Source organism: Moschus berezovskii, chromosome 4 (genome assembly GCF_049115385.1).
Source record: "Moschus berezovskii isolate FMDL1 chromosome 4, NW_MosBer_1.0, whole genome shotgun sequence".
NCBI classification, from domain to species: Eukaryota; Metazoa; Chordata; class Mammalia; order Artiodactyla; family Moschidae; genus Moschus; species Moschus berezovskii.
Genome location: NC_142463.1, coordinates 28,020,944 through 28,032,649, shown reverse-complemented (window position 1 = coordinate 28,032,649; position 11,706 = coordinate 28,020,944). Strand labels below are relative to the sequence as shown.

The window sequence follows — 11,706 nt, the reverse complement described above, 5'->3', positions numbered from 1 at the left end:
ATTTATTGAGCAGTTACTACGTGCCAAACCTCTGTGTTAACTATTATTCATATAAGATTCCATTGAAACATCCCCAAACCCTATGAGCTATATATATATAATTAATATCCTCATTTCATAGATGAGGAAATATAGATTCAGAGCAGTAAGACAACATGCCTAAGAAGTCACATGGCTACTTAAAAATGGGGCTGAGTTTACATTCAGGTCTGTCTGATACCAAAGCCATGCTCCTCACCACTGTGCTTGCCTGTCTCACAGCCTCACTGTAGTCTCATGAAGCCAGAAGTCATCTTTGAGTTGAAAAAGCTGAGGCTCAGAAAGGTGAAATGACTTCCCTGAGAGCATTCCCCAGTACTGGAATAAGAACCTAAATCTTTGCCCTTCCTCTGACTTTTTCACTGTCTACCCAGAGCCTCCATGCCCTGGCCCACTCTCACCTCAACTTTCGTCGGAAACTAAGGCTGAATCCATTCCTTGTTTAATTTCTTAATCTGATTCACTAGCATCTGTGGTCCCAGCTGCCCTAAATCAGTCTTTCCCCATCACTGACCACTATGACTCTGAAGACAGCTGTCCTCTCTCCCTTCATTCTGCTTCCCCCATTCATTAACCGCTGACCTCAGCCCCCTCCCAAAGGAAATGAGCATCTGGCCACCAGAGGCAGTGGGTACCAGAGCCTGGACACAGGCTGCACGGGAATCAGTAGGCTGGGGTGGGGTGGGGGAAGAATCGTTCCAGAAAAGGGTCCACACAGCTACTGCCATGCAGGTTAGGAGATGGAGCAAAGTCTAGATCATAAAGGAGACAGACTACAAAATAACATCTAACAGCAGAATGATTCTTTAGGAAGGGCTGAATAGTAGGGAGAGGAAAACCCCTGTTCTGTTCTTGACCTGATGCCTAGTTTCCAGGTGGCCTTGCCCAGGTTCCTTTCTCATTTTGGGCCTCAGAGAATGTTCCAGAATGTCCAGGGCTTCTTGTGGGCTTTAAGCCTGGGTGTTGAACGTGAGTTCCTTAAGTTGGTAGCTTTGTGGGCCCAAACAAGCAAGAAGCAGTGGACTGAGAAGGAGTAAGAAGTCACTTGGACCAGATAGTGGCCTGCAGTCTTTTCTGAGCCCTCTGTGGATGTGGCGCCAGGTGCCTGCTGCCATAAAGGGGAGAGGTAGACATCAGAGAAAGAAGAGCAATGAGGAAAGTTGAGCCGCTGATCGTTCAAGTACTGGAGCCAGCCTTACAGGGCATAAAATGTTAGACATTTTAGACAAGAAAAGAAAGCCAAGAGTTGAATGACTAAGATGATACACCACTTTGCTGTGTCTGTTCAGTCCACTTTTATTTACTTAAACTACTTTAAAATATAGTTATTTATTAAGTTTCACAGGGTCTTATTTTCAGCATATGGAATCTAGTTCCCTGACCACAGATCAAACCTGGATGCCCTGTGCTGGTGGCAAAGAGTCCTAGCCACTGGATCACCAGGGAAGTCCCCAGTCCACTTTTCTAACTCCTACCACATACATCTACAGGGTTACCATGAGAGCAGCAATTTTAAACAATGTTGCTCCTGCCCCTACTAACCACAGATGATTGGTCCAAATCAGGCCAATTAGAACCTTTCCTGGCAACTTTAAACTTGGAGTTAAAGGGAGCTAGTGTGAGTCAGACACGACTGAAGCGACTAAGCAGCAGCAGCAGCAGTGGTAGCCATGTTTCCTCCACCTGGACCAGAAAAGTAGTGGAAATGCTGTGTTTTCTCCATTAAAGAAAAAATAATGCAGCCCAGTTGTCACCACCAAAGGGTAAGCTCTGTGACAGCAGAGGTTGTTGACTATTTCTGTGTATTGCTGTATCCCTAGAATATGCCTGGCACATAGTTATAATGATAATAATAGGAATGTGTATATAGCGCTTATTATGATCAGACAACTGTCCTATCTACATCACACATGTAATTTATTTAATCCATGTAACAATCCTATAAGATAGAACATTGTTATCTCCATATTTCATATGGGAAAACTGAGACACAGGGTAACTTGCCTAAAGTCACACAGATTATTGGTCTAAGAACCAGGATTTAAACTCAGGTTATCTGGTTTCAAAGTGTGTGCTCCTCATCACCATCTGACACCAAGTCTCAGTAAACTTGTGATGAATGAAGAATGAATGAACGGATCAGGCAGGCAGAAAGGACAGCGGGTAAGGAAGAGCATTCTGTAACAATGGAGCACCTAGCTCAGAGGATCTGTGCAGCTCCGTGCTATTCTTGCCCTTGGGCTCTGTGGAAGCCTCCCCATCCAGTCTTGTAAACAGGACTGGTTTCATGGGCATCAGAAGGGCCCCATGTGTGGGTTAATGCTCTGCTATCACCGCCTCTAAATTCTTATTAATTTTATCTTTGAACCTGTTTTATAAGCAAAAGTCTGACAGGACAATGAAGCATGCACATGAGCCGAGAAGAAGCATGTAGTATAAATGTCCGCCACTGTCCCTGGTGTCTCCACCCACACACAGCGTATGTGATGCCCCATGAGCTCAGAATTCTGGTAAACTGGAATTCAGCAAGACTCAAAGCAGGTACAAGGAGAGCATGTTATGTCTGCAACTGAGTAAGTAGGAGTGCTCAGACTGAATTCATTTTTTCTCCTGTCTAATGCAGGACATGTATTCTTGTTATCATAACATTTTAACCTCATTACAAAGTGATTAGTGTTGTTTCCAGTGAAGAAGTCTCTACTAAAGTAAGTTTAAATATGTGTTCTTGAACAAATCTAGTCCTATATTTATGTGGGTGCAGCCAGAAGTCCATTTATTTGATTCAATGGCTCAAGGGATGACAACACTAGTTTGACACCAGCTGTCCTTGTCAAAGTCCACATACACCAGGTGACCAGAAACTCTTTTCAGGGACTGTGATAGTTAATTTTATGTGTCAACTTGACTAAAGCAGAGGATGCCCAGATATCTGGCTAAGCATTATTCCTGAGTGTGTCTAGGAGAGTGTTTCTGGCTGAGATTAACATTTGGATCAGCAGACGGAGGAAAGTAGATTGCCCTCCCCAGTGGGAGTGGGCACCCTTCAATCTGTTGAGGGCTGGGGTAGAACAAAAGGGCAGAGAAAATTTGAAATTTGCCCCTTTTTTTCCTGCCATATTTCTTGAGCGGGACATCTCATCACACCTTAGAGTACTGAATTTTAAACTTTATGTTCCATTAATTTCATTTTAAGTAATGCTATTGAGTTGGACTGAACAGATCCAGAACTTGTGCCCTTGCCCTTGCACTTGTCCCCAACGAGTCCTGCAGCACTTGATCTGATTCAGTGATGCTTTTGGAGGGGCTGAATCGCTCACTGGCTCCCTCTGGTGTGAGGCTCATTGGCAGAGCCTGACACACAGTAGATCCTCAACAAACAGCAACTGGTTTTGTGGGTGCTTAGGGACAACTTCTAAAGATGAAGAATCTAGACAGGGGGCTGGACAGGGAAGAAGCAAGGTCATAGGAGAGTCACTTTACCCCATTCTCTGAGGCAAACACAGGAAAGGACCAGCCTCAGCAGAGGTCAGACAGCCCCTCAGTGACTAAGGCTCACAGGAATCCACGCCCAGCTGGGTTACTTGTCCACAGAAAACCTTCCGGGAAGGGCCCAGCCTACAGAGAGCTGGGAGACAGGGAGGAGATGAAGGCGCCTCTGGTATGTCTCTGAAAAGCAGCCAACAAACCCAGAGCTGTCATCACCATAAACCCAGCTGGGAGCTCAGACAGCTCAACCTAAACTCACTTTGATACACAGAGCAAGGAGTGAGGCCCCAGGCCTGCCAGCCACTCAGCCAACTGTGTTGAGGGCTCCCATTTGGAAGCAGCTCTTGTATCCCCAACCTGGGCCCCTCTTTGGAACAAGTTCTTCTCATGCCTTCCCCTTGATCAACACTCCCTACCCTAGGTTAACTCCTGGCTTATTCAAGTCTCTGACTAAATGACCCCTCCTCCGAGAAGGCTTCCTACACACACCTTCCCTGGCTGAGTCAGCCCCTCTGCTGGCCCTGGAGAATCATTAATAATTAGCAAATAAATGGACCCTGCAGGTCTCCGCCGTGATACATCTGCACAGAGTTGCCATGGTGAGAACCAGCCTGACTACAGACTCATTCACGCAGGGTGTGACAGCTGTCCTTGTGATCCGGGGCTCTTTTTTTGACAACACTGTTTATCTTCTCTGTCCACAGCATCTTAATCAGTGTGGCTCAAATCTCTCAGGAAGCATCTCCCGTGCTTCCTGCTGTCCATCAGTTTTGGCTGCTCTGGAGGCAACTCCTTGCCCCCTGGGGCTCCCCCAGACCCCTGTCTAACTTTGAGGATGATCCTTCAATGTGTTTTCAAATAACATGATAACAGAGACTTAGTTTTATTCACATGGATTTTTAGTTCCTTGTCCAAGCCACCTAAAATGGACTGAAGGGATTTCCCTGGTGGCCTAGTGGTTAGGATTCCAGGTTTTCATTGCCATGGCCCATGTTCAATCAATGGTCAGGGAACTGAAATCCTACAAGTCATGTGGTGTAGCAAAAAAAAAAAAAAAGAACTGCAGTTAATCCCCAGTGGTGATTGTGAAAGGGCCTGAATTAGTGGGAAGAAAAGGAAGGGGGTGTACATCAGGGGTGATTAGGAAAGGCTTCAGGGAAGATGGGGCATTTGACCTGTGACTTTGGAAACAGAGAAGGACATTCCAGGCAGAGGAAATAGCATGGGCACAGATGTGGAGGCCTGAGAGAAGATGCAGGGCTCCAGGAACCCCAAGTTGTTCAGTGTTAAGGAGCTTCAGGTATGATGTTGAGCAGGAGGAGGTGGTGTGCTGGAGACAGGGGCACGCACAAGCCCTGGAGGACCTCAGAACCAGAGACTCCTTCCTGAAGGTTTCAGTGTTCGATGTGTTTTCCCCAAACCCCAGACTCATGGAACTCTCCACTCCAAAAGAGGGCTGGGTTTCTGTACCCCCATGTGGAGACTTCCTCTAACATATGCTAGTTTTATAAAGGCTCTGCTAAAACTGATAGTAACTTCCTGTGACTGTCTGCAGGGCACCCAGGCAATGCTCTAAGCATACATCTAAGCAGGCATCACCGAATTTGACCTGAATTTGACCACAACCCTATAAACTATGTCATGTTTTATTATTCCTATTTTATAAAGAGGAAAAGAAATTTTATAGGGAGCTTAAGGTCACACAGCTAGTAAGTGGTAGAGCTAAGATATGAACTTGAGTAGTCTGATTTTGAGCCTTCCTGGAGTAAAGAACTAGCTTAACTTTGTTTCATCCAAATTATAGTTTTTACACATCTAGTAACATTGTAAGGCAATTGATTCTGTGGACAATGGGGAGCTTTTAAGGGGTTCTTATCCAGGAGCCTTTCTATTTGATTTGTAAATATCCTTAGTATGCTTGTTATCAGTCACTTATACTTTAGTGTGAATTAGTCTTTTCCTGGGTGCTAAGTTGCTTCAGTCATATCTGACTCTTTGCGACCCTATGGACTGTAGCCCACCAGGCTCCCCTGTATATGGGATTTCCCAGGCAAGAATACTGGAGTGGGTTGTCATTTCCTCATTGAGGGGATCTTCCCCACCTAGAGATCAAATCCAGATCTCTTACATGAGAAGTCCTTTCCTACAGCACCTCAATATTCTTATAAGCTCCCTGAGAGCAAGTATTGTATCAACTCATTGCTATGTCTCCAGTACCCAGGAGGGAGGACATGAGACGGTGCTATAAGAATATTTGCTTGGGTCTTCCCTGGTGGCCCAGTGGATAAGAATCCACCTGCCAATGCAGGAGAAATGCAATCCCCGATCCGAGAAGATTTCACATGCTGAGGGCAACTAAGCACACGTGCCACAATTACTGAGCCTGCGCATCCTAGAGCCTGTGCTCTGCAGCAACATAAGCCATCACAATGGGAAACCCTCTCACTGCAATGAAGAGTAGCCCCCAGTCTTCACAATTGGAGAAAGCCTATGCAAGAGCAACAAAGACCCAAGCGCAGCCAAAAATAAAAAATAAGTGTGTAAATTAATTAGCTAAAAAAGAATATTTGTTTGAATGAGTTATAACTTCCCCTGTTGAAGACAGTGGAAGCAATGGAAAGGAAGGCCTGGAGCCTGGGAGGTGGTTGTGTCAGAGCGTGAGGGACAGGAGATGGGAATAGTTGTGGGGGCACCTGAGAATCTAGAGTCTTGGAGCCAAAACAGAAAGCAAGACTCACCTACTTCATGGCTAAAGGCCAGGGCTGCACATCGACAAGTCTAGACAGCATATTAAAAAGTAGAGATATTACTTTGCCAACAAAGGTCCATCTAGTCAAAGTTATGGTTTTTCCAGTAGTCCTCTATGCATGTGAGTGTTGGACTATAAAAGAAAGCTGAGTGCTGACGAACTGATGCTTTTGAACCGTCATTCAAAGACTCTTGAGAATCCCTTGGACTGCAAGGAGATCAAACCAGTCCATCATAAAGGAAATCATATCTAAATATTCATTGGAAGGACTGATGCTGAAGCTGAAACTCCAATACTTTGGCCACCTGATGCAAAGAACTGACTCATTTGAAAAGACCCTGATGCTGGGAAAGATTGAAGGCAGGAGAAGGGGATGACAGAGAATGAGGTGGTTGGATGGCATCACCGACTCGATGGACATGAGTTTGAGTAAACTCCGGGAGTTGGTGATGGACAGAGAAGCCTGGAGTGCTGCAGTCCATGGGATCGCAAAGAGTCGTACACAACCGAGTGACTGAATTTAACTGAACTGCACATTGATCGAAATGAAATCCAAATATCTACTCAAAATGTTTTCTCTTCTAGGCAGCAACTAAATCACCTGGTCAATTGGAAAATTAGGCATTTGTTGGAGCTGTAGGTGTTATCAGTAGATTCTTGGTTTTAAGAGTAGGAGTTGGAAGGAAAAAAACACTCTCAGACCTGTATCCACACCCATACTCCTAAAGTTACTGAAAAAGAGCAACATATTTGGAAAGAAAAGAAAGTGAAATTTGCTCAGTCGTGTCTGACTCTTTGTGGCCGCATGGACTGTGGCCTGCCAGGCTCCTCTGTCCATGGAATTCTTCAAGCCAGAATATTGGAGTGGGTAGCCATTCCCTTCTCCAGGGGATCTTCCCAACCCAGGAATTGAACCCAGGTGTCCCGCATAGCAGGCAGATTCTTTACTGACTTGGAAGGTTGGCTTATGGAACCAAGGGATCCTTAGAAACACCTCGGCTGTTTCTCTCATTCTGTGGAGGACAAGACTGAGGTCCAGAGAGGGCAGGGTCACAGAGCAGGTTGAGACTGGAGCATGAGGGTCCCCTCCCTGTTGGGGGCTCTGCCCAAGGCTTCAGGGCCTGCACCACTGTGCCCTCCCTCAAGACCCCCGGCAGTTCCTTGGTCCTGTCACCTTTTTCAGGGAAGGCAAACTTATGCACACACCACCCACCACAGACACACAGACTCAAGCTCTCTGCTGTCACCTGACTGCCCCTAATGAGATTACAGACTCCTAGTGAAATAGAGCATTAATTCCCCCTGGCTTTAAAGGGCAGGCCAGGCCACAAGAAACAGCAAACAACAGCAACCCAATAAATAAACAAACCCCCTCAAAACAAACAAACAAAACCCACCTTTATCTATAATACTGAATACAGATGATAATCCTAAGAGCCCCCTCCCTGCCAGGCACTTTACAGCTCAGGCCTGCTCTCATGAATGTGCTCTGAGTGGAATGTACTTCCAGCCTTAAGGAAGTACATGGTGATTATTATGTCCATTTTGCTGGGGAAACTGAGGCCCTGTGTGTTTAAATGGCTGTTCTGGATCACATGGCTAGCAAGTGGCAGAGCTGGGACTTGAATGTAGATCCCTTGGACATTGTCATCTCTAAAAAATAATAAGCCCTGAGATCCTCCAGGGTTCCCAGCTTCAGGCTTAAAGCACCCTGAAGGACAATGGGTAGCAGAGCCTAAGTTTGAACTCAGAGCCACTGAACTCAAATCCTCCATTCCTGGGCTTCCCTGGTGTTTCAGTGGTTAAGAATCCACCTGCCAATGCTGGGGACATGGGTTTGATCCCTAGTCCAGGAAGATCCCACATGCCACAGGGCAACTAAGCCTATACACCACAACTACTGAAGTCCATGCTCTAGAGACTGTGCTCCAAAACAAGAAAAGCCACTACAATGGGAAGCCTGTACACCACAACTAGAAAGTAGCCTCCACTTGCAGCAACTAGAGAAGGCCCATGCATGGCAATGCAGACCCCATGCAAACCCCCAGATTAATTACTTTTTAAAAAAATTTACAAAAAATCCTACATTGCCTACAATACTATCCACCTGTTCCTGTGGTGGAAACCAAACCAACGAATTCCACTCTGCTACTTGCTAGCTCTAGGCCTGTGGCCAAGGGACTCTGGCTCCCTGGAGTCTCAGTCTCCTTCTCAGTAAAATGAAGGTTGGAATCCTGGGTTGTTGGGATGGTTCCTGATGACTCACACAGATGACACAGGCCTGCCACACAGCACGCTTGCTTTGGCCCCACCTCTCTTTGCTCCATCTGTAAAATGAAGCTTACATACTTAATTCTTGAGATCGGTGTTAGGATTAAATGTGGTAATACAAGTAATGGGCACCTGGAACAGCACATGGCATACAATGAATGCTTAATGTTGGTGATTGTTAGCTCCGCTAGGTAGCTGTTATTATTAGTTTACTGTTGCTTATTACCGCTACTTATTGTCTCGCCTTCAGTTCTTTCTGGAATGAAGCAGATGTAAAAATCAGACCAACCAAATGTTCCTCTGGTTTCTCCCACCAACTCCCGGTCCTCTCCCCTCTTTAAGAGGAGCACTTGGCTTTGAGGTCTGAACCCCCAACCACGTGGCCTGCTCTAATTTCCCAGGCTTTAATCTGCTCCTAGCTCCTAATGATGCAGCTGGTAATAGGATTGTGGCTTCCCTCTGGGGCAGCCACGCAGGCCATGGCTGTGGGGCTGGTGACTGGCGCTTAGCAACCCCAACCACCTGCCTGCTGAGGAGCCAGAGCCAGGACCCTGTGACCGGGCTGGCCTCCCGTGCATGGAATGGTGCTGTGCCCTGGGCCAGCAGGCTGGACTCGCCATGGTGCTGGGTGCCATCCTGGCACGTGGGAGGGATGTGTGCAAGCGGAATGGACTGCTCATCCTGTCTGTGCTCTCTGTCACCGTGGGCTGCCTCCTTGGCTTCTTCCTGAGGACCCGGCGCCTCTCACCCCAGGTCAGCCACGTGGGGCATCACGGGTCCCCATCTCAGAGGGCTGGGTGGGCCTGAGGGATCTGGGGGTCACATTCCCACTCCATGGCTCCCAGGTGACGTGACAGTGGGTGAGTCACTTTTCTTCTCAGGGTCCTAGTTTCTCATCTGTAAAGTGGAGTGTGGTAAATGCATTGCAGGACAAGCATGTGAGAGGCATCTCCAGGTGAATGAGGGGCAAGGGTGCCTTGTGAGAGTACCCACAGGCTAAGAGCTGTGGGGGAGGGAAGAATAGAGTCTGTGGCTGTTGTTCAGTCACCAAGTCGTGTCTGGCTCTTTGTGACCCCGTGGACTGCAGCACGCCAGGCTTCCCTGTCCCTCACCATCTCCTGGAGTTTGCCCAAGTTCATGTCCACTGAATTGGTTCATGCGGAATGGAGTCTATAAGTGTGCAAAGCAGAGAACACCTCCATCTAGGCAGAGGTAACAGTAGGAGAGGTGAGACAGAGGGGCGTGGGAGATTTGTGAGGGAGGAGCGGAGCAAATGGACACTGTGAGGCTGGGACTGGAGCACAGAGGCCATCAGGCTTTTAGATCCCTTCACCCAGCATCGGCTTGGGGCAACCACGAGGAACTCTGAGCAGGCAATGAGTTTGCAGACATCCCTCTGGTGCTGACTGGAGGATGGGGTAGTGGTTGGACTGGCAGGGGGCAATGAGGGGATGAGACATGAGAGTGGGGATGAACAGAGCAGATATGAGAAGCACTTTCCAACGAAGAAGCTTCAGGATGCGGTGGCTGATTGAATGTGGGGTTGGGGGACAGGGAGATAAGGTAGGCCCTCAGGGCTCTGGCCTGTGTAACAGCAAGGGTGATGATGCCTTGCCTGGGGAAGGGCCCTTTTCTGTTAGCACAGAGCTCCCATGGAAGAGGGAGGGACTCTCATGGTGCTGAAGGAAGAACTATCATGATGCTGTTAAAATGGTATGGAGGACTTTATTCAGGACTATTGTGATAGGTGTCAAGACCGTGGCAGTAGAGGAGAGTGATCAGGCGCAACTCCAAACACAACAACGGCAGCTGGAGATTTACAGCTGACGAGCACAGTGCAGAGGTCAGTGAACACACAATTACCAAGAAGGGACATCAAGGGTAGGGTAAGGGGATTCTTGCTAAACCCACTAACAAGATGCTTGCTGAAGGCAGAGTCGGGGGCTTCTCGCTAAATTGACTTAGCAGGATTTTTGCTACAAATGGGTGAAGCAGGATGAAGAAAAGGCCCAAGGATGAGGCTCAGTTGAAAAGAGGACTCAGAATGACCTGTCTAAAGTTTGTTCAAGGCAAGAGTCTTTGTCAATGGCTTTCTGGAAGATTCCCTATCTCATAGAATTCCTCCCTCTGCAGTTCAGTGATATCTAATATGATCTCTACAAGTGGGGCTCAAGGCATCAGATTTCATCATCCAGGAGAAGGAAAACATCCCTCTCTGGGAATTGAGCCCACTATTATGATAGTGACACTGTTAAACTGCTATCAGTTATTTAGGGAGCAGCATGGACTCTGGAGGCAGAGGAACTCTGAACTTGGACTCTACTAGTAATGGCTGTGTGGCCATAGGCAAAATCCTATCTCCTTTCTGAGGCTCAGTTTCCTTATCTGCAAAATGGAGGGGGTGGGACTATATGTCTGCCAGAATTGCTGGGAGGGGTAAACAGGGAGTCATCAGTGACCAGATGCAGTGGGTGCTTAGTGAGCGTTACTTCATTCCTCCTTCCCTTACTTACGAGTCCAGGTCCTACCAAGAACCACCTCATATATCCTGAATCTGATTGAAATTCTTCCAGATCTGCCCACATCTGAAATTACACTCTCCTCCCACACTCACCCCAGGCTCATCCCTCCACTGGAGCCCAGACACTGGTGGTCTTGCTTCAGAATCATTTGTGAAGAGTCTATTTCTCCCATCAAACTGACTTGTTGACTATCACATGGGCTTTCTTGATCCAAAATGCAAGCCTAGCTAAGTGTCACAGAGAGAACACTCAACTAATTGCTGAATTAAACTGGCAATGGCACAATCTGCAAGCCACTTTAATTTTCTTCAGCAACTAAAATATATCTCTTGCAGGAAGATTATTTTGTGAAAACAAATTGGAATGCCTATTATTAAAAGCCAGACTCATCTGGGTCCTCCTTTGCCAAAGCTGCCTTCCCCATCTGTTTGGAAATGCAAACGTGTTCCGGTCTGGATTAACCTGCCAGATAAACTAAAGGAAGGATGTGGAGTCTTAGAACAATTATTTGGCAGGAATTGCTTTCTCAGCATCTTACTTTGAAATCCAGGAGTTGTTTGTTTGATCTCTGCCTGTGACTCAGAAACCAAACCCTTCTTATTTTTCAAGCTTATGCAACAAGGCAAAAATCATAAACAA

At 46.9% G+C, this 11,706-nt stretch overlaps 1 protein-coding gene across 3 annotated transcripts in view; it reads left to right on the top strand.

Moving 5' to 3' along the window:
• The first annotated feature begins 1,684 nt into the window (after positions 1 to 1,684).
• The window catches only part of SLC1A7 (solute carrier family 1 member 7), a 59,103-nt gene continuing 49,081 nt past the window's right edge, over positions 1,685 to 11,706 (top strand). For 2 of the 3 annotated variants that reach the window (XM_055401334.2, XM_055401332.2), the window contains exon 1: positions 1,685 to 1,802. In XM_055401334.2, coding sequence (XP_055257309.2) covers positions 1,776 to 1,802 — 27 coding nt within the window. In that variant the 5' untranslated portion in view covers positions 1,685 to 1,775. The remainder of the gene's footprint in view (positions 1,803 to 11,706) is intronic. The other variant, XM_055401333.2, reaches the window with a different exon arrangement.